The sequence below is a fragment of the Cnephaeus nilssonii genome (genome assembly GCF_951640355.1).
Source record: "Cnephaeus nilssonii genome assembly, chromosome: 12".
Taxonomy (NCBI): Eukaryota; Metazoa; Chordata; class Mammalia; order Chiroptera; family Vespertilionidae; genus Cnephaeus; species Cnephaeus nilssonii.
The window spans coordinates 25,997,646-26,021,750 of record NC_137083.1 but is presented as its reverse complement, the minus strand read 5'-3'; the positions used below and the strand labels follow the sequence as shown (position 1 = coordinate 26,021,750).

Here is a 24,105-nt window from a genome sequence, read left to right as displayed (position 1 = left end):
ATTTAGCCTTAATGTTTTTATCTAATGCTCTTTTCTATCATCTCAGTGTGAGTTTACAGATGTGAATGTCCCCAAAGAGAAGTCATAATTTATTGGGTGACTATACCTTGGAGGAAGGAAAAGTCACAAGCTTTTCAGGGATATTTTGAATCTAGATCTGAGTTTCTTGAATTCCTGAAAGTGCAGAAAAGCACCACAGTTGGTTTTTTAGAGCAAAACCTTTCTATAGCCAACTGATAAAAAAGTATTCTAACTTAAGTTCACCTCAGGGACCCCAAACTCACCATGTACTCATTTGCCCACTATGAGGATGTTTAGTTGGGATAGAAATCCTCAGCATGTGGCAGGGTCTCCACATTCTTTTTGACCCATCAAGTAAGGACCATTCGGGTAGCGACAACTAATGAGAAACTATTTGGACTCTTCCTATCAAAATATAAAGTCAGAAGTAAGATCGCCTTTTCAGAGGAAATTGCGGAGATTAAAGCACTTATCAAAGATTTGTGAGATGCTGGCCAATGATTCTTCTTATCCCCCATTTAATTTCTCAGTAGGGTCAGTGCAAAAACTGATGCTATTTCCAACTGCATTTTCTAATCCTACAGTGGCCTCTTTCCCAGTGCAGATGAATTAACTTTCTGATCCCTGATCTGCAGTTCCTGATTTATGGATCATGCATTACTTTGCTCCTGTTCACTTGGACTACCAGGAACAGTTTGCTATCACTTGGCAGGAGCAACAGTTCACGAATTCTCTTCCGCTGTGCCAATATCTAGTCATCTATACTCAATAGCGACCTTCCCTTCCTTCTAGGACATGAACCCGACCCAATATATTTACAACCTTAGGATGATCAGTCCTGAAGAGCAGCAACTAGCAGTGTCCTAGTTGTCTTGGAAAGGAATAAGAATAGGAGATATACTTTTCAAGAAATCAAATAACCTATATCCTCACCCATTAAATCCCAGGAAGTGGAGTGTGGACAGGGTTTCCAATGTCAAGGACATGATGGAGTATTCTTCCTAAGTGGAGGGCAAGTAGTTGCATGCATTACTCACACGGAGTCTTTTCAGATTTTGGGATCAGATTTAGGTAGCATCTGGGTGTCCTCTGAGCAGTTAACAGGTAACACAGAAACGTCCCCAGAGCAGAGTAAGGGAAGGTTTTCTGGCTGGCCTCGTCTGTTTGTTGCAGCCCTGCTGGATGGCCTGACAGCCACGTTGACCCAACATGCATGAAGTGGACTGTCTCAGCATGAGGAAACTCTGCTAAGCCTTGAAAGGACTGTTAGCACTGGGGTTTGGAGCTAATTCAGGTCACCATCAATAGGTAACCTTTCTCTTTTTGAGCAACAGCTCCTCTGATTATTGTGCACCCCGAGCGGCCTTCCACGAACTGGGTGCCTTCAGAGCCACAATCCATAAAGCCACGCCCACCCTAGAAAACACTCCAAGAAGTGATGTAGAAGACAACAGGCTTTATGGGCCACAAAGATGAAAGTGTTATTTCAATGGTTGCTCACTTAGAACACAGAGCATGGACATTTTACATATGTATCGGAAATGCTTAATAAAATCTTGTTGAACGAAGAATGAACACATGAACCTATTCCTTAGCAACGAAAGCTTCTTACTATACAGGAGGCAATTGACTACTTTCTGAAGTAAATTTCAACTACTTTCTGAAGTAAATTTCACCAGACGTTAGGTAGGCTTCATTAATAATATTTATTTTAAAGATCACTTTTTATTGTAACAAATATAAAGTCATCGGTGTTTTACAAACTGTCAAAAATGCTTTAAGTACAAAAGAAATACATTAGTAAGATGAAAGCTATCTTGAATTATTTGGTATATACTTAATACTGTCAACATGCATACCATATGCCAGAAAAGCTCATGCATTATGGAAGAGAGAAGAAATAAGCTATAACGGCTATATTGTCTGATTACAAATTCATTGCTTCGGTCAGTTTTCTTTCTTCAGGGATACCATTTACCTGCAATGTGTAAGAGTGAATATGGGCATGCGTTAGTCAGGGCATGGACACTCGTAGATTTTGAGCAAAATATATTATGGCAAGGAGTGATTTTCTATCCTCTTAACATAATTTAAAATAATTTCTCTGCGCTTGGTTTAAAAAATTTAAAGAGGAAAAATTCTAATTTAGTCCTCTCCTTCTTGGGCCAAAGCTATAATGTTCTGTGTTTGCCAAAAGGCACGAGCCTGAAAATTCCTCCCACAATGAACAAAAAGAATGCGGGTTGACTGTGGGGTGTATGACTGTACCTTTTAATCGTGGCTTTTTAGAAAATATCAGGTGGGTTGGAAGGGCCGAGAAAATGAGAAAAACGGGAAGGGCATCAATCTAATGGCCTGGGCCTGGTTCAAAAGCAAGGTTGTTTATTGTCAGCGTGTAACTGCTCTATTATCCTAGCTAGCACTCAAGTCTAGGATTACGCCACCACAGCTAGTTCATTTCTTCAACTTCCGATGGTCGTTTAAAAGAAAACAATTAACTAAATAAAACAAACTTCAAAATATACTCTTCCCTCACCGATTCCATATAGGCAGTTACAAATAAAATTACCTGGGACAGACTTTGAGCTTACATTACCTTCACCAAGAAAACTGTATACTGTTATTCACCACTGTCACCGCAACACATTTAATTAAAAAAAAAAAAAAAAAAAAAAAAAACAAGACAAGAAAAGAAAACTGACACATAACATAGTGCAATGAGGTGCTGGAGAAAAGCAATGGTTGCTTCCTGATACTCTTGCACAAACCTTGTTGCCTCTCTGTGGGACTATGATCAGGAGGGAGGAACAGAAAAGGGTTGTACCCATGAAAGTGCATCAACAGCACCGGACCCAGGCACGTGCAGACAGGACAGAGCAACTTAGAAAATGAGTGACAAACTTTGTCATTCAAACGAATAGAATGCGAATAAAGAATATAACCTGCCCACTTAGCCCTTCTCTCCAGGAGACATGACTATTTGATTTCACATTTACCAGAAGCAGAAATACAACAATCTATCACAATTATTTTTTTTTTTAAATGCTAGGGTAGCCTCTCTCTCTCTCTCTCTCAGTATTGAGACACTTTAGAGACTCACTGAAAACAAGATGAAGAAAGAAAACAACCATGAGAAAATAGTGCACTTTAGTCAATAATATGCTCGAAATTACAGAAAAATGTAAGAAAACAAGAAGGTAATAGGCTATAGTATTAACTGAAAAGGAGATCAAAGCTTTCCTGATTCGAGCAACATGTCTGCTCCCCAAAACCTGCTTTAGAAAAATAATTTAAAAAAATAGACTGAACAAAATCTATTCAACTTATATTTCCCTAAAATCCCCCTCGGGAAATTCGTTGGCTCTTGCCACATTTACTTAGGCACAAATTGTTCTTGTATTTGGAAACACTGCCTATTACTAAAACGAAGCATGCTAACAGGTCTACTTGCTAAAAATCTATATAACTATGAAGTAAATCTTTCTAATATCATCTATTCAGGTTTCCTTATTTCCCCCAAAGTACTTAATATTTCTATTTTGCCAGAAATTATCTCCCTTCTATTCATTCCTTGCCTGAAATAATTAAGAATCAGAGTCAAGTCCATGAGGTGAAAGAAAAAGAAGTTTTAGCATTTCCATTGTAGAAATATTCTTTAAAATTTTTCCTCTTTAAAAAAAAAAAAGAAGCCATGTAATTAGATGTAGTGGAAATTCATTTATTTCTTTGCTCTTTAGATAACCTATTTATAACAAAGTTTGTTCCTTCATCAATCTCCTGAATGCTTACGTCGATATATTGAACAGTCTTGTTGAAACATGTTAGCATTTAATTAAAACAAGTAACCAAAATTGTAGGGGGAAATTCTGATAAATGTTATCTCGTAATTACAATCTGATGAACAACTGCATTATACTTGCCTCAAATCTTTGAAAAGTTGTCAAACGAAAATCTCCTTAAATTCCCGAAAGCAGTAATAGAGAAGATAATTTTTGAATGAAAAATATCCAATACATTTCTATATGGGCCTAAAGTTTTCAAGAGACATACTTCATAGCTCCCCTAACCACAATACCACTATTCATACTCAGAATTCCACATCCAACTTACATTTTTAAAACTTCCCTTGCTTTTCCAAAAGAGCTAAAAAGGCATTACTGGTTGCCTGGCAATTAGAACTAGAGATTCAACCACTAATTAGAAGACCATCCTGAATAAGTTACCTACTCAGTACCGAGATGCATGAAATAATGGGCTGTGGAAATTTTTTAGGGACACTTGAAAGAAATAAAGGTAAAGAAAGCAAGTCTTAGGGACATAGAATAGTCCCAGGAGAACTGCCCGCCATCTTGTTGTCCTGGGTCATGTTATCACAGCTTTAAAAAGTGGCATCAGAACAGGCCAGCCATTTCTCCTTTATCCCCCTGAAGCCTCAGTGATTAGTCACGATGGTTTCCTTTTGTAAGAGTCAGTTTCAAGCTGCTCACTTACTGAGACAAATCCTGGCTGCATCTAAGCTAAGAATCTTACACACCGAGGGGAAGAACAGGTGCTTTGCTGAAGGAAGGGATTTCATTGGTCTTCCTTCATTAGACCGGACCTCCATGGATGCTTTTGCTCTAAGATCACTTACCCTGTGTTTATCACTCTGATGCCAATCCATGTAATAATCTAAGCTATTATTCTGAGGTCCTAACTCTGATTAAGGAAAGACACAATTATTTTGCCTTCCTTGGTAAAGCTAAAGTTTCATAAATTACATTACGTAGTATAATTATCTTTTAATCTATTAACTTCACCCATAAACATCAACTTATTAGCACATCAATTCATTGAGCACTACTCACCTGTAGTCTGCTGTTGGGGAATCTGAGTCTGATGTGGCAAGTTCCTAGAAATGATGAACATTTTTTTAGTAAAACTGTTTGCTTACACACATGTAAACAAAGGGCAGACATCAGAATGGAAAACCTTTATAGCAAGAAAGAACCCCAGAAATAATCTAATCTAGCATTTCCCCCCACCCCCCGGCCATGAGTGGTGTGAGGCCATGAGATGGATGAGGAAACTGAGATCTGAGGAAGACAAATAATAACAATACTAAGAATATTCATGGAGTTGCTACTGCATGCTACATTCTACCTCACAACAAACCCTAGGAGGTAGGTATTATTTTCCCCAGTTTACAGATGAAAAAAAAACCAAAAATAGGCTTAGAGGTCCAAGACTAGATAACTAGGAAGTGGTGGGTGAAGATGAGCCCCTAGATAACAGGGGCTCCAGGGCTTATGTTTGTAACCTATACATTCAGATCCAGGTCTAGAACACATTTAATTACACACTCATACTCTCACAGGGCAACACATATAACCATCTTCATTCACTGTGCGAAACCTGTGCTCCTCTATCCCCACCTAGGAAGTGACAGCTGCCATCCACCCACTGCACCAGTCAAAACGTAGAAGTCAACCCTGACTTCTTCAGTCCTCACATCCCGTCGCTTGGAAACTCTTGATGATTCTCCTCGATTTTTTTTATCCCGTCCCCTTCTTTCCTAGCTTCATTGCTACTTGGTTGAAGCTATCATCGTTGCTCACTGGATCTTTGCAACTGATCTGAATTGTTTCCTCATGCCCACTCTTGCTCCCTTATAACCCACTGTGCACACTGCTGTCAGACTATCTTCTAAGACACAAATCTGCGTATGTCATTCAAATATACACTTCATTGTTTTCTTACACCTACCTGCAAACTAAGTTTTGGGTTTTTTAGTGAGCCCTAGACGGCCACCAGTATATCTGGGCCCTGCATGGAGGCCTCCCTGACTGCCTGAAACAGAGCCATCAAGCACCATGGCCCACTCCCATTTCTTGCACCCTTCCAGCTCGTTTGTCCTTGCAACGTCAACTCAAACTTTGTTATAGTGAACACGTGTCACTCTTAGAATTTTAAAATATCCCACAGGAATGCTAACAAAATTTTAACTCATTATTATTTTTAATTAAAAAAACTGCCTCTCAAGTATTCCCTCCTCTATGCCTCCCCACTCTCTAAGCACCACCCCAAACAGGCTACCATTTAGCCTGCTTTACATGCTGACTGTCATTGTGTTTCCCTCACAGGTTTAATTGCCCCAAAGTGCCTTAATAGTAAGAACCATCCTGTCCTGTTTAGTATCCTCAGCAACAAGCATGAGATAAATACAGTCTGAATGAATACATGCCAAAGTGAAGATTCAGAGATTCACATAATACACATTCTTTTATTAACGCTCACAAATACCCATTTAGTTTCAAATTTTGATACTAAAATACGTTTACAAAAATGTACAATTTAGATTTGGGATGGAATAAATTCTAGGAGTTAGCCCTTTGCAACAGAGTCTGATCCAAGTTAGGGATTTTCAACGTTTTTTTTGTTTGTTTGTTTGTTTGTTTCTCTTCAGCAATGGAATTACTTTTATTGAAATCCTAAGCAGAACTCTTGATGAATAAAAGAGAGAAATGTGAGGTTGCTCCAGCTGAAACAAGGGAGCTGGGAATCCCTCCTGCTTTGTGTCCTATGCCTCACATGCTGGCCCCTCAGGCATTTCTAAGAAACCTCCAAGAAGCAAAGTTTGAAAACCACTGATCTAAAATCATCTCAGCCAGGCAAATATTATGTTCCAAATATAAAAGTCTAAAGTGGAAAACAGTACATGCTAGTTAAATAGTGTTTAAACTCTTAAATTAATCGATAGGAATGTTAATGACTCTGAGTGATTTAAAAAAAAAATTCAGTTCATTTTAAAACCCTTTGCACTCGCTTGCTTTTTTCTCGATTCCTTTATTCTAATGCTAACCTGTCGAGTCACACTCGACATCCGAGTGCAAAAGGTTAATATATTGTTAAGGAAATGACAAAATCAATTCTAATTCAATTTAAGGAAGTTACTTAATAATGCATCTCAATAATTACATTCCTTTTTGCTATTACCTATCAGCCCTACTTATCCTTGTGTGGTCCCAGGGAGGTGTTTCTGTCTTTTCTTTTGGTTTGTTTATTCTTTCCATTTCACACAATGTGTTTTAGTGGTTTGGATGATGAAAGTAAGATTAATTTATAAAGCACAAGAGGAAATAAGTTCTAGATTTAAGGTTGAGAAAACAAACATCTTTACTACAAAAGTAAAAATGCAATTTCATGGGCACTTGGAGGGGAGGGAAATATGAGTTTTGTTTTCACTTCTCAGGTAAAACTAATTTGGGCTTTTTCTACATTAAAAACTAATGCAGCACTCCCCTCTCCCCGCCGCCAAACACACACACCCTTCCTCATTTCCTACCATCTGTAACTCTACCTAACCTATTCATTAAATCAATAAATTTGGACAAAATAAAAATACCAAAGAAGATAGAGAAAGCCCTTCAGAAGCTGTAGATCAAAGATACCAAAATTCAAAATCAATATTTAAATGAAGTCTTTGGAACCCCTTCTTTCATTGGTCAGCCCAACTTACCCTTCTGTGGAAAGAACATATTTGAAAAACACTGATCAAAATCAATCTAGGCCTGTCATTTCTTCTCTAGTCTCCATATTTTCCTCTTGTGACACTACTAAACTTTCTGCATAGCAATGGACTTCGAGGTTTGAAGATAAATGATTGACTGAGAAAGTGCCATACATATACAAACTAGCAAGAAATCTTGAGGAGATGTATGAGGAAGCAACTCTGTGTATTACACTGGCTTGGGAATTTAAAAGGATTGCAGTGTGAGTCCCATGTGGTTAAGTTTCAACAATGTACATGCATTCCTTGCAACTTCAACTGAAACTCAGATGAGTTATCTGAAAGTGCTTATGTGTGCGAAACCATGCTCAACAAAAAATATGTGGAGATTCAACTTCCCAGAGTCTCCTAGGTGTGCACACAAGAGCTCTGTTTTTGTGGTCACCCAACTTGAGACTACATGTGAACCTGTGAGTGTTACGTGTTAATATATCTCTGATGGACATATCTGAAGGCTGTATTCCATTTGAGACTTGAAGAGAGGTAAGAGCACTGCTCCGGGAATCATGGGAAAATGCCTATGACAAACTCTGCTATAGTTAAGAAGCTGAGAACTCAGAAAGAAAATGGAACTGTTTCCATCTTTGGTGAAAGCAGGCTGCTAAAGGCAATTATACAGGAGAGTGGGGTTTGACTTCAAAGAGCATTCCTATAATCCTTCAAAGAAAGGACTTTTATTTTATAAAGGCATAAAACTATTTAAAGTAATTAAGTTATTAATGGGCTAACTGAACAATTATTATGTGTAAACTGCATTATGTAGAAAAAACTTAAGGAAACTGTAACTCTCTAAATTACTAGTATTAATTATTTTTTAATTTCGCTGCCATTAATTACATGCATTTAAATAGAAAATTATGTAAATAAGCCATTGCACATACTTCATTCTTTAAGAAGGTAAAGGTAGTAACTTGAGAATTAATAAATAAGTGATTTGGGGGGAGTATGCAATTATTTATTATTTGCACAACCGTTTTAAGATAATCTGACATTCTTGGATATCCTGCAGAGTAATTCTATGAGTAAGGTTGATGATTATCAGCCCATTATATTCCTATTTGCTTGAAGACTCAAAAGCAAAGAAAGGTTAGGTGATTTGTATAAAAACCATATAACCTGTGCCAGAGTTGAAAGTAAATGATAGTTTAGATATGTGGAATACAAAACATTTCTCTTTTTTGAGTTAGCATGGAGTCACATAAGACCTAGTAATGTATTTTTGAAATTTCCCAATTATTTCAGGAAAATTGGCATTGCCCAAACCTTGCCGATTTGGACCCTATAAATTTTACTAAGGGACCAGGCCATTATGTGGATTAAAGAAGGAGGACACAAGGAAATTGGAATCACCATAAAGGTTAACTTTCAAAACCTAATTTTAACTAAAATCAATGCATAAAGGAGAAAGGAGACATTCAATAATTTAATTTTCCCCCTACTTGTAGAAAGCCAAAAGTAAGCATACCATAGCTTTAAAATGATGCAGAACAAACCTATAGAAGCAAAACTCATCAAAGAGATAATCCATTTATTGCTTTCAGTGTTTACTCATGGACTAAAAAAAATAGTTAGTGGCTCCAAAATATCCTTGGCTGGTTAGCACTTCTTGTCAACAGGAAATCATTATTTTGGTGCCATGAAGATTCTCTTCAACTGATATTAACTTTTATTGAAACTTCATTTTTTATTTATGGAATTTTATCATAAAGTTAGTTTTTAATTTTACCCAAGGAAAGACAAATGGAAAAAATATTCAGATAAAAGCTAAAATAATTTGTTTCAAAACATATTTAATTAGACTTAGTTCTACTTTTATACTTGTTAATTTGCAGAAGATTAAGCATAACCTGCCTCCTGTTATGAGTGGGACCCAATTACCCTGGATTAGGTATGTTTTGTATAATGAATAAGGAAAATTTTTGTTTAGCCAATTAAAAATCTTCCTAGAAAATGTCTGGGCAATTCCCCCTACTATGCATGGCATTCAATGCTGTGTGAAGATGCCTCCCATTCAGGAAAAATTGATGGACATTGATGTTGGTTTAAGAAAAGAATAATGAGGAGGCAGATTTACCCCCTGAAAGACCACGTAATAAAACATTACAACTTTAAGAATAAGTTCTTTTTCAGAAAATTGATTATCTGGCATCCTCCAATCAATGCCTGCCATAAAATTGCAAAATGAGTACAATTTCCCAGTGGTTTGTAGCTTTGCAAGGCTTAGCATTTCTCTACCCCATTCAGGCATTGTTTTCTAATCAGCTCTCTCCTCTCACCTCTCCACACCATTCTGCTCAGGCAGCTTAAGGAGGTGTGAAAAGTCTAGAGGCTGATTAGCACAAACCCACAAACAGCCCCAACACTCTAAATAAACGTGTGCGGGACTGCCCCTTTCACACTTTTCTTTTACACGTGCCCCTCAGGAAGAATCAGGATGTGGTGGAAGACCCCTTCCCCACCTCCACCCCCAACAGAAATGCCAGGAACACCAACCTGAGCTTTCTGAATCCCAAAACCTGGGTCCTTGAAGTATTCAAATCAAGGATTTTCAACTGTTTTTCCTGCTCCATCGTAACACATGACCACCAGATTCCAAATCCCCACAAGGAGGGCCCTACACTAATAAGAGCTCCACATGTGAGTGTGACCTTCAACTTGGTTTGGGACAACCAGGCTAGACCATCTCTCATCATTTCCTTGTAGGACTTGGAATCTGATTTTATTAATTTAAATCATTACAAAGCTTTATCTTTGAGGTTTGGCCGTCAAGTCTGTAATATATTTCTCATGTTATTAAATCTTTGGCCAAAACCATAACCCTTAACCACAACAGGGATATTTTGGGGCAAAGCAAAATTTACTTTTTAAAGAATAACTTTATAATGTGACTTCCAGCAATGAATTGTAATAAGTAAGCGGACTACCTATAGAGGAAAAAATTCTTTTTGCTCTTAATGGTAACATTTATTCAGTGAACTACAAAGATAACCGATGAAGCATAGATGCAGAAGCCCCAATTATACTAGGGGATGAGGGACATTCTACAGAAGATGTGGCTAGTGCTCCTCAAGACTGTCATGGTCAATGGAAACAAGGAAGAAGTAAGACATTCTCCAGGCCAGAGAAGACTAAGAACATCCCAATTATTGTGTCCTAGACAGAATCCTAGAACAGAAAAGGGACTTGAGAGAAAAAAACTAGTGAAATCTAGGGGGGCGGGGGGGAGGGGGGGAGAGGGGAAGGGGCGGAAGTACACCAGTGTTGGTTTCTTAGTTGTAACAAATATAATAAAATACTGTAAATGGGACATCTGTATCACCTTTGCAACTTTTCTAGTACCTTGAAAACCATTCCAAAATAGTAAGTCATTAAATAATAACTACATTTACAAAGATCATATTAAATTTGCCTTACATTTTCTCTATTCTGTGATATTTTAACCAGCTGTTTTGCATTGCTTCTGTAATCCGAGAAGGAGAGGACCTCTGCATAAATAAGACCCCTCCTTTCTGAGAATGTGTTCCATCTCCAGTTGCTTTCCACTGTCTGGTCAGTCACCTTGCCTGTAACCCGGATCAGAGAACCTTCTGACCTTCTCAGGTCAAGGACCACATATCTATCCCTGACTTGACCAAGACAGGTAAATTATCTAATCTCAGTTTTGACCCAATTTAGTTCTGTCTCTTATCCATGTCACCTGCAAATAATGAAACACTTGTCACTGTCTAATTTGTGAAGCATTCTAAAAGAAAAAAAAAGAAGAAAGAAAACAAAAAAGAACCCACACACACACCAAAGCAATCCTTTATAATAAAAGGCTAATATGCAAATTGTCCCCTTGACCGGGAGTTCAACTGGGAGTTCAACCAGGGGGCGGGGCCCCTCCTCCTCCCCACCCCCTGCCAGCCCTGTGCCCAATCGGCGCCCCCACCCCAATTGTGGCAAGCCAGCGGACCCCACCTGTGCACGAATTCGTGCACCAGGCCTCTAGTAAAACAAACTGTGTAATTGATAAGCAACTGTGTCAGCTCCTCATTGCACTGTTATAGAGTTCTCTATACCTCATGGATTAACTTGTTTAAAAGGCCCAAATAAGTTTCTATGCAGTGTTTAACACGTTAAGCACCCAGTCAGTCATACTTTCCATCCAGGAGACAAAACAGGCTGGGTGCTTAACATGTTCAACGTTCTTGAGTCTTGCCTAGAAGCCACACCCTTATGCTTGAATATTTCTGGTAGTGAGTCTGAAGAATAAACATAAAATCTGGTATCTAGACAACTTATTTATGAGTGATAGATACAGTTAATATGAATATGTGAAAATGAAATGCATGCTCTTTTAGGAAGGGTTAATTTAATAAATACCAGGCAGTATTATCGAAGCATATACTCAATTATCAAGTATTGTGACTCCTCATCAAATATCTCACTCTAATGTTTAGAATTCAGTTAGATTCAAATGACCAAATATTTACTAGTACATATGTGTGTACTTGGTACCAAAACGGAACTTTAGAGACAGGGCTATGCTTTTAAGGTAAGGGGTAAAAGATGAATTTGCATAAAGGACAGCTGTGATGGACCTGATACAATAAATTTCTTATTATCTGGCTTGGTTGGAAAGTGAGGCTAATCACATATTCTAGCTTATAGGGAGTTACCATAGAGACCATGCACATTTTATCCATCTCCAAGAATAAACGAAAGATAATATACATTCAACACTGAAACTACACAGAATGTAATTTAATTTCCCTCTGATGAGTCAGATGCACTTGATGACCTCGCAGTGTCTCAGAGTAATCATTGTGAACATCATCAATTACCTAGGTACCCTACTTATATAGAAGTACTAGTTAATGGAGGTCTGCCATGAACAGAATCCTGAATAATATGATTATTTTCTGGACTTAAAAGTACATATAGGTTCAAATTGCTGCAAGTTCAATAAAATAACCTATTGCATTTACAGATAAAGAGATCTGATCAACATAATGACAGTCTTCATGGGGTTATAGAGAGACCAGGAAGATCCATTTGTTGTAAACTAGATAGAAAATTTTATTTTGCTTGTATATAAGTAGAAATATTGCAAAATCCGAATCAAAAGAAATCAAAATCATTTTTAAGGAACTATTCTTATTCTTTGGTTAGAAAGGATATCTAAAAAGATAGTACAACCTTTCCCCTCCCTTAAACTTCACCAGCAATAGAGTTTTACTGATTTACAAACATATTCAAATTCCCCTACTTATCACCAATAGTTCTCTATTCTAAAATCTGATAGTATTGTTATATTGTCAATAGAAGCATATCCCAAACTGTCATCTTTAAAGAGTTCCATCTTCTGACCTTTCCCCATAGAGTCTTAAAGCATATCAAGACATTAAAGGCTCTGAGAACTCCTCTGATTTAAAAAACTAAACACAAATCTCTCCCTCAGGTGTATTTGATCATTTCGGTTTTTAGGATAAATACACACACACACACACACACACACACACACACACACACACACACACAAACATTTCACTAGCACTCTTGGGTATAAACATTTCACTAGCACTCTTGGGTATAAACATTTCACTAGCACTCTTGGGTAAAGAATATAAGAAATGGTAGCCCTAAAAGAATTCTTTTCATTTTGAAAATGAGTGATAAGGCTGTTTATATTGTTCACCTAAAAAATGCAGGAGAGATGGTTAAATTATACACTATTACAATATTACTAAAATGTTCTCATTAGAATCTAATCCTAGTAAAGTGGGTTCTGTGATGACTCACTAACCTTCAGAGAACATAGAAATCCATCCCCTCCATTCAGTACAACCCAACTTTGTAAGACTCTAGTATTTACATTCCTGATAGAATATGAACGTTTCCAAAATTCGAACTTTTAAATCACACAATTTTCCCCACTGTTAATAGGACGTGAGTCAGTTATTCACGCACACATGCAGATACACACCTTGGTCTATTCAACACTAAGTAAATGATCATAGAAGAATTCAGAAAAAATACAATACTTTTAGATTTATAAAGTATTTTTTGGACAAATGTATTGAGTCTGACTGTCCATACCACTCGTAGTAATTACCATTTAATCTTCAAATTATCCAATGCATTTTACATGGTTGCAAAATAACCATCACAATGGGAAAATGTCTGCATCAAGCACAGATAAATCTTTAACCAGTAAGAAGTCACTTTTATATCATATCCTATGGTTTATGTATATGTGTGGAAGGAGAATTTTTCTGTATATCCATTCTATTTACAAAAAATAATAATAATAATAATGAAAAAGAGAAGGACCTCAAAATCAAACTTGTGACTTCGTTGGGCACATTGAATTTAACCCTTTTTTAACATATAGTTAAAAAAAGAAAAAAAAAAGAGCCATCTTCTTAAAAATAAATGACAGTTTTACCTACAATTCACTTACATCAAAATTGATCTAGGAATGTAACACGGTGTTCTAAAGAGCAACAGGGTAATTTCCTCACTCCTTCTACCCCAAACCCCTCTGTCCAGGCTTTCTGACCATGTTCTAACACAACAGAGAAGGTTTGCACTAACCCGCTGTGTTTTTTAGCCAAAATTGGAACTACTTGTTCTGACATACAAGCAGATCACAAAAAACAATTTAGATTAAATCGGTCTGTGATAATAACATTAAAGTAATAGGTTAACAGAACCAAATAAGTATAATAAATAGCGCTAAAAAATAATTTGTCATGCTTTAGGATATGCCTCTCTATTCACAATTAACTCATCTCTGAACAAACATATGTTAGTTTATTAGCTGTGTCAATTTCTGGAATACTGAGGTAAATGTCAACGTGTCTGGATTGTTCCTCTTGAAGAAAAAAGAAAGCATCCCTTGAAAAGTAATTCTATTAATTTGGGTCAGCACAGTGGGGTTGGGATCTACACTATCTATGTCCTTTGGCATTTTCTCTTTGTTATAAACAAACGCACAAACAATGCTCCAATAATGAAAAGCTCTGGTCTTTACAGACATTAGCTAGACACATTCACGCATATGAATAATCACTGTGCCAAGTGGATACTTACTGCTGTGTTTGCATCAATGGCATGTTAGTGCTCTCATAGCTGTCTGCGTGGAGAGGAGGTATGATTTCCCCTGTCACAGGGTGGAACACAGGAAGTGTTGACAGGGGCCAGGCTATCTCTCTATTCTTGGACATGTCACGAAGTTCTTTGGTAGATTTCTGAATAGCACTATGATGGACCAGTTGGATGCTAGGTCAAAAAGAAATAAAGCAACATATATTTAACATCAGCTAGTATCTCAATGGGTCATCAATTCGAAAAAACATTTTGAAGTTTTTATTTTTTTACTTTTAAAAGAGGAGGACATTATTGCACTTTGAGCTTTCTACAAATTATCTCTGAAAAGGATACATTTCGTATATTTCTAACATAGCAAACTTGAAAATTATATATTAATTTTTAATTAAATGTGTCTTTCATTAAACTAAGCTATAAAGCACTGTGTTAATATTACAGCCCTAAGTAACAAGCTAGCAGTCTATTTAAGATTAAACTATCTACAGTTAAGATTAAACTACCAGAGCTTTTATGTTGTTGCTTCTGATGGGGCATTTATAAATACTCACAGAAGTTTCATTTTATGGTAGGTTATTATTGTAGAGTCAGGAAAACGTGTATGAAAGGTCTTTTCATCTGTTATCTGCTTTATAGAAATGCAGATTGGGAAATCACATAATATCAATGGCAAGTTAATATTCTGAATCTGAAATATTTTAGGTTTAGTTTTTATTGGTATAATCTTAGTTTTCAAAACCTTTTTTAAAATTTTTAGTTTCTACCCCTCCTAAATATCTCTATTTAGAAAGCAGCTTTCACATTTATGAAATAAACTATGAAAGATGATGAGTGGGGGAAAAAGCATGACACACATGTAAAGAAGCATGATGAGCAACTGAGAAGTGAAAAAAATGATACAGAAAATAACAGGAAAGAAGACACTTACTCTGGTGTTTGCATGTTTCTCTTTTCCCTAGAAACAAAACAAAATTTATGAATTAAATAATAGCATTGATATTTGGAACATTAAGACTATATGCTCATGGGATCTTGCATGACGTGGAAATGCTGACGCTGTCACTATTAAATGTCACCAGGCAGCATTTGCCACCAGGGTCATGACGTTACTTGGATGAGTACACACACAAAGATGGAATACCGATGAGAAACATACAGAAACATGAAGAAAAAAAAAAAGGAGATTAGAATCAAGCTCTTGGAAATAAATTCTATGACATGATGAAATCAGGCTACATGTGAAAATGGAAGTTTGTTACTTGCTGCTTTATTACTTTTTTTATCCTTGGCTTTGTTGCCCTGACTTCCAAATAATCTCGGGAGATTTATTTTAATTGACATAGATGTTCTAAAAGTACTAACTATTCATGAACTGAATACTCATTACTCAAATGATAGCCTTATTTTCATTAATTTACTCTTACGTTTATATATATGGGTATATATAGTTAAACATTTAGATTGTCACCCTGTTTAATAACAGAACAATTTCAAGAAGAATGTTGACCATCATTCCTGATCAAACTAAGACAATTTAGTTAAAGTGCAATTACCATGGCAATAGAGTCCTAAGTCTCTGCTTACACAAAGGTGGTTTCTATAACCAAAATAGGCAGCCTCCATTATTGTTGGGACTGTTTTTTGCCAGCATGAATTTACGTCTAGCCTTAATAATTTGTGAATAAAGTAATTATATCCCCTAATTTGATTTATTAGACTCCAAACTATTTTAATTCGTGTTTAAAGTGATGAAGGACTATAGTTTGACTTGAACATAACTTCAATTCATTTATAAAGTGTTGGAGGAATTAAATGAAACTTGGCTTTTAATGGAATCTTATATGTTGTCACCCTAGCAGGCTCTATAATTTCTTATTAGTCTTTAAAGTACTCACACGCCTTCCCGTCGGCAGCACATGATATAAGCAAGTATTAGAAAAAGGACCACGGCTACCGCCGAGGGCACAGCCAATGTGATTAGGAAATCCGTGTAGTAGTCTCTGCTTTTCAAAGCATCGGAAGGGGGTTTGTACTCTCCACCATCAGGCAAAATCCCCTCTCCGCGAATCACTTCCTGAAAGGTGGACACTTGCTTTGTTTTATCAACCTGACACAAAAGAAGACAGTTACAAATCAAGTTAACAGCTGCAAACATTATGAGATTTTAAGATCCAGACATACCAAACATTCTTTGACAAATATCTACAAAGCAGTCTTTTCTAATTGCATTATCACCTTGAACTTGCAATTTTTTAAAAGAGCTGGGAAGAAATAGTGAATAAAAGTAATACATTGAAGGCTTTATGTTGGCCTACTTTCTATGTCTTGCTCATTATCTATATATACATACATACATACATACATACATACATACATACATACATATGCGTGTATGTACTTGTGTCCTTCACACTACTATGTAATCTTCTTATTTCCTAATGACAAACCTCTAGTGCAGATGTTAACAAACCATAAGCTTGCTGATAACCAGGTATGTGGGTATGGTTTCCATGGTTAGCAAAAGAGAAAAGAAACAAAATGAGAGGCAATTTCTCAATGATTACAACCTTGATCTTTCTGGCATCCAGTTGACAGAAATAGCTTTTTGCAAAGGTAGTCTAAGGTACACATAACCCACCCAACGCAATCGTCTTACTAAATTTTATCCCAGAATCAAAAAATGCACATTGGTGCTCTGTTCATTTACCTCCACATTAATGGAAATGCTTAACAAGTAGCAGGCTTGTTATCAAACTTGACCTTAGGCTTACTTTAAAATATATATATATATTTAATTGTGTCAAGGGCTTCTTTAAACCACTACAAAATAAGCCATGTGAAATTTGTTACTGCATTTGCTCCCCTCCCTGCCACAAAAAGGTTGGGAAGAATTATTTGTGGCATTCCTCAGTATCCTCTTCCAAAAAACTCCATTTGAAGAATTTTGTTAACAATACAGTGCTTGTAAAAATTTTATTTCCTGCCAAGAAGTTCATGCTTTGCCTCTTTTCAGAATGAAAATTAAATAACTGATGAATTTCCTTTTTTAATCCTAGACAGTAGCAGGCTTGTTATCAAACTTGACCTTAGGCTTACTTTAAATATATATATATATTTTTTTTAATTGATTTTAGAGAGAGAGGAAGGGAGAGGGATAGAGAGATAGAAACATCTATGAGAGAGAGACATGGATCGACTGCCTCTTGCATGCCCCTTACTGGAGGTCAACCCTGCAACCTGGGCATGTGCCCTTATGGGGAATGGAACCTCTTGGTTCGTGGGTCGACACTCAACCATGGAGCCAGACCGGCCAATCGAGGCTTACTTTTTTTGGGTAAAATTTAGGCTAATTTTCCATTTCTCTTATATTTCATTTGTTCTGCTAATTCATTGATTCTTTCACTTAAACCTCCTGAAGTCTTCTGTGGTAAGATGTAACACAACCTTTGTATTTATACAGTCTTACCACAAAAATTAAGAGCTTCAAAGCACATCACTTTTAAACCTTTAGAAATTAGATAATGTTCCTAAACATAAACATTTTGCAGCATAAGCACAAGGAAAATGGCCCTGTTAGAGCCCACTTTTTGTCTACTGATTCTGGTTAGAGGCATGTACTTAAATTATGAATGCAGCAACTCAGTCTTCTGTACCCTTGTATGATGAGCACCATGACTGAAATACTGGGCTTTTGTAAATTCAACACTTATCTATAACACACAAACTCCGCCGTCTTAATAACTTTCCTTGATTTAAGCAGGCAGAGAAAGAACGTTACTGTCCTAAGACACAAGCCACATAAAAAGAAGAGGCCCTGGCCAAGGGCCACAGGTGTAAGTGCTACCATGTAAGAGGTTCTGCCCTCCTGGATCCAGGAAAGTTGCCTGTAGTTGGTCCTCTAAGACCGTGGTTGGCAAACTGCGGCTCACGAGCCACATGTGGCTCTTTGGCCCCTTGAGTGTGGCTCTTCCACAAAATACCACGGCCTGGGCGAGTCTATTTTGAAGAAGTGGCGTTAGAAGAAGTTTAAGTTTAAAAAATTTGGCTCTCAAAAGCAATTTCAATCGTTCTACTGTTGATATTTGGCTCTGTTGACTAATGAGTTTGCCGACCATTGCTCTAAGACATGCGGAGACAGTTGTGTTATGTTCCAATAACTTTGATGTCAACTTCAAACTTAGATCTAATTCAGTCACCACCGAGCACCAAGAGTTGACAGAAGTTAAATCTAAAGGTCACTAAAGAAGCCAAACAACTTTTCCTTTTCCAGGAAGCAGGATCAAAACATATAAATTTTATATAAGACATTCTATATATGTATCTTTCATATATATGAAACCTTACTCACATGTTCCTAACTCTTAGAGCCTGCTCACTTAAGAAGTTGTTTAGAAAGAAGTATTTGATTTTTAAGGGGCTGTGGGTAAAATTCTAACTTTCCTCACTTGGAATTGTTTTCCTTATCCCTTGAACTCCCCCTACAATGTGAGTTTCTAGGACACTGAATTATAGCACAATATTGCTTTATTTTCAGATCTATTCTGGACTCTGATCTCTCCTTCCAGACTGGGGTTGTGGCAGCATGGCTGAGACTTCCTACACATGCCACACTAACTCCATAATTTATCCTGATGTAGCAGCCACCTGGATGTCCGGGTGAGCATTGAGACCACCTGCCAAGCTAATCCAGCCCAGCAACTAATCAAGGGTAGACTGAGAACAAAAGTGGAGATACTCTTTCCTAAATGGATACAACTGTCAATGAGCTTGCCAAATACTTCAAGGCAGGAGAAGTCAATTTTGGTTAACAAAGTAAACCCAGGATTTGTTCCTAAAAGCAATTCAGGTTTTAGTCAAATGTTATCTTCCTGACACATCACTTCTAATTACATTTGCAAAAAAAACACAACAAAATATAATTAAAACTCACCAGCGAAATTTTGCACCAGTCAATGTAAAATTGAGAACGAAATTTTTTATCACATGTGATTACAGGCTCCATTTCTTGACTGCATCTTAATTGATTCTGTGGGTTTTCCACTTCTCGTAAACAAGAAGAAAATGGGACATCTGCACCAACCATGACATACACGCTGCAAAAATGTGAAACTCTCAGGTTATCCTTTAAGAAAATTGAAAACACTGAAAAAAACAATCTACCCTGAAAGCAGGATTTACCCCTTTGAATTGAGGGATTATCTAGAGTCATCCCAAGGTAGGGACCTGGGTTTTAAAGGCAGTGACTCATGTAGGGGTTTCCTTTCATCCTTTCCTTTATTCAACCCATGTTTACTGAGCGCTTTGGTGCACCAGACACTCTTTCAATTCTATTTTAATTTCTTTAAAAGTTTTTTCATCCTGCTTATTTTAATTCAAAATAATTATGTGTCCCTATTCTGATTGCTATGTTTGGTAGATTACTTACATTTAAAAACTATTCTTAAATAAATTGTTTAGAAAATAATGGAATTGCTAAAATAATAAATAATTATTAGTAATATATCTTCCCTTGAAGCATTTTAATAAGATTGTGAAATTACACCCCTGGAGGTAATGGAGCTTTAGGAAGTATTAGCTGTTTACCCAAGAGTCCAGTCAGCCTTTCTACTTCATAGAGCCCTGCTGTTAGATCTCTCATTACATGATCTCTCAAAGTTTTATCTAAGAAGTTAATATAAGATAAAATTATTGTTTGTTAAACACAAACTAGGCAAATGAAATTTAATTTCTTGGTGTGTAGCTTGGCAATTAGAGAAAACAATTCTACTTAACTGACCAATAGGTGACTCACAATAAAAGAGATATTAGCATTTAAATAATCTTAGAGCAGCTGGAGAAGATAGAAATATCATATAGGTCTTTCAAAAGAAAAGAGAAAAATATGAAATTATTCTAAATTAAATATTAATTATTTTCCTAGTAACAATATTATAGGTACTTATGAAGTAAACCCAGTAAAATTCAGCTGACTTCCTTGCAGAAATTGACAAACTGATCCTAAAATCCATACAGAAATTCAAGGGACCCAAAATAGCCACCCACAAAAGAAAAATCTTGAAAGAAAAAGTTGGAAGACTCACAATTATCAATTTCAAATCAACAATTATCAAGACCATGTGGTACTAGCATAAGGATAGACATGTAGATCAATGGAACAGAATTAAAGTTCAGAAATAAACTCTTACATTTAGTAAACTAAAATTTGTCACAGGTGCCATGACAATTCAATGGGGGAAAGAATAGTCTTTACAACATATGATGCTGGGACAATCGGATTTCCACATGTCAAAAAATGAAGTCGGACCCCTACCTCACACCATATAAAAAGTAACTAAAAATAGATTAAAGATGTAAATGCAGGAGCTAAAACTATTAAATTCTGAAAAGAAAACAGGCATAAATTGTCATGACCTTGGATTAGGCAATGGTTTCTTAGATATGACACCAACAGTTCCAGCAATAATTGAAAAAATAGATAAACTGGACTTATCAAAATTAAAAACTTTGTGCTTCAAAGGACACACTTCGAGAAAATTAAAAGGAAACCCATGAAATGGGAGAAAAATTTTGCAAATCATAGATCTAATAAGGGAACTTGCACTCCGAATACATAAAGGACTTACAACTCAAATCCAATTTAAAATGGCAAAGAATCTGAATAGAAATTTCTCCACAGAAAATATACAAATGTCCAATAAGAGCATGAAAAGATGCTCAACGTCATTAGCCATTAGCAAAAGAGAAACCAAAACCACAAGACACCACTTCACACCCATTCTAATAAAAAAGACAGATAATCCGAAGTGCTGGTGAAGACATGAAGAAATTGAACTCTGCTAGTCTGCTGACGGTAATGTAAAACAGTGCAACTGGTTTGGAAAATAGCCTAGCAATGACTCAAAAGTTTAAATACAGAGTTACTATGCGACCAGCAATTCCACTCCTAAGTGAAACGAAAATATGTGTCTACACAAATTTGTACATGAGTGTTTATAGAGCATTGTTCCTAATAGTCGAAAACTGAAAACAATACAAATGCTCATGAACTGAATGGATAAAAGATAGAATATTTATACAATAGAATATTAGCCATAAAAATGAATGAAGTGCTGATACATGCTACATCATGGATAAACCTTAAAAACAGTATGCTAAGTAAAAAAAAAAAAAAAGTCACAAATTCCATCCATATGAAATGTCCAGAACAGGAAAAATTAGAGAGACAGCAAGTGAGTAGTGGTTGCCTGGGGCTGGAGGGTGTGGTGGTAAGTGACTGCTAAATGGATGTGAGAGGCAGTTGTTAGGATGATGAAAATGTTCTAAAACTGACTCTGCTAATGATTGCACAACTTTGGAAATAAACTAAAATCCATTCAGTTATTTTTTAATTTATTTTTTTACTTTTTCTTTATTGATTAAGGTATTACATATGTGTCCTTATCACCCCAGTTATATACTTTAAATAGGTGAACTGTATGATATGTGAATTATAGCTCAATAAAGCTTTTATTTTAAAAAATTAAATTGAAGTGCAGCACAAAAATTCAAAGCTATGTCAATGTAAATATGAAGTCACACCCTGAGTTGACAACTGTGCCCCAGAGTACGATTACACAAGCTCATTTGGTTGTTTTTATGTGAATTGTACATTTGGACTTAAAATTCTTTTGAAAGAACATTAAACAAAAACCATGATGCCTTTGGGAGGCAAACAGTATATACTATACAGAAACTAAAGATAAAATTAAAAATTGAGAACAAATGTAGATGTGAGAAACTATTGGTAAAGTATGTAGATGATCAGTGAATCTAAACATAGTTCATAGAAGCATGGAACAGACTGTTGAATCTCAGAGGGAAGGCAGGGGTGAGTGGATGGGTGGGAAGAGATCAACCAAACAACAGGTATACATATATGCAAAACCCATGGACACAGACAATAGTATGGTGAAGGCCTGGGGCAGGGGCTGGCCAGAAGGGGTCCATGGGGGAAAGAGGGGGAACATATGTAAGACTTTCACAATAAAGATTTAAACACACTTCATTTGAAACAAATTACTTTTAAGCTTCCTTATTAACTACCTAGCAAAGACCAAATTTTTCCTTGATATTATGGAATATATTTGTACATACAGAACTAAAATGAATATTTCTTATAACGGTCCTCTTGCTTTAACATGACACTGATTTGCATTTATAATTAATAATTTTTAAATTAATTCACTTCAAGATAATATAAGTGGCCATAAACATATGTTTTTGGTACTTTGAAAAGTTTATTTTTTTCAAATTAAAAAGCAACACAAAACATTACATAAAACTTGGGATATAAAAACAGAATTAATTAATATTACCAAGGTAACTATTTTCATTTTCCAATTTACTATGCAGCATATTTTTCAAATGCATATATATATTTTAACCTAATTACAATTGTCTCTAAAATACAATTTTGTATCTTTTTTCACTTAATGCATCATAAACATTTTCCATATTGTACAGTCTTTGTAATTATAGATGTAAGGCAATATAATTTTTAAGTGCGCATGAGTTATTCAGCAATTATTTCAGAGTTGGACATGTAAGTTGCTTCCAATTTTTTGATGTTATAAATAATATTGCAAAGACTATCTCTGTGCATACTCTTTAATGTTACTATCTTAGAAGAGATGCCTAGAAGTGGAAACATTTTTATGACAGTTGATGCATACTGCCAAATTACTTTCATCTGTACTTGGATGGTCCATAAGCTTCACAAACTTAATATGTTATGTTCCCAACTGAGCTCATCACCACCCCACCCCACCTCCACCTGTTCCTCCTTCTCTCTTCTTCGCTCTCAGTGATTGGCATGGCCAGATGCTCAAGCCACCATCACCTTTGAGTCCTGCCCTTCTTCCCACATATTCCATCCATCATCAGTCTCCGATATTCACCCTGAAAGAACTCTCACACACGCCTGTCCGCTTTGTTCCTTCCCACTGCTACAACTCTAGTTCTAGTCACCATCACTTTCCACAGGGAATGGAGCAACAGTCCCTTAATAGTTCTCCTTGAACCCAGCCTTTTTCCCTGTCCTCAGGGAACCTATTTGCAGAATAAATACATGAATGAAAAGCATCCTACCAGTTTAAAAACACAAGCAGTTGTATATTTGACAGGTGCTAAGAAAGTAAATCTTTAAAATTCTTATCACAAGAAAAAAAAGTGTGTAGCTATGTGTGGTGATGGATAGTAACTAAACTTACTGTGGTGATCATTTCACTTTATATATACATAAAGTCATTATGTTGTACACCTTAAACTTATATAACATGTAAATTATTATCTCAATAAAGCTGGGAGATCAGTTAATAAATAAAATGCAAATAGACTATAGATAATATGCTCAAGAAAAGTAGATATTGGAATTGCCTTGTAGGTAAAAAATAATGTGTATATAT

General features: G+C 36.2%; 1 protein-coding gene across 3 annotated transcripts in view; it reads right to left on the bottom strand.

Annotated features, from left to right (window-relative positions):
- Nucleotides 1-1,693: 1,693 nt before the first annotated feature.
- Nucleotides 1,694-24,105, bottom strand: part of SGCE (sarcoglycan epsilon) — a 67,663-nt gene continuing 45,251 nt past the window's right edge. Inside the window, exons 7-12 of one of the 3 annotated variants that reach the window (XM_079786290.1) lie at nucleotides 19,593-19,755; nucleotides 16,558-16,769; nucleotides 15,591-15,617; nucleotides 14,648-14,836; nucleotides 4,869-4,912; nucleotides 1,694-1,999 (exon numbers count right to left, since the gene is read on the bottom strand). In XM_079786290.1, the coding sequence (XP_079642416.1) occupies nucleotides 1,983-1,999; nucleotides 4,869-4,912; nucleotides 14,648-14,836; nucleotides 15,591-15,617; nucleotides 16,558-16,769; nucleotides 19,593-19,755 (652 nt within the window). In that variant the 3' untranslated portion in view covers nucleotides 1,694-1,982. Of the gene's footprint in view, nucleotides 2,000-3,893; nucleotides 3,977-4,868; nucleotides 4,913-14,647; nucleotides 14,837-15,590; nucleotides 15,618-16,557; nucleotides 16,770-19,592; nucleotides 19,756-24,105 lie in introns of those variants that run through there. The other 2 variants (XM_079786289.1, XM_079786291.1) reach the window with 2 other exon arrangements.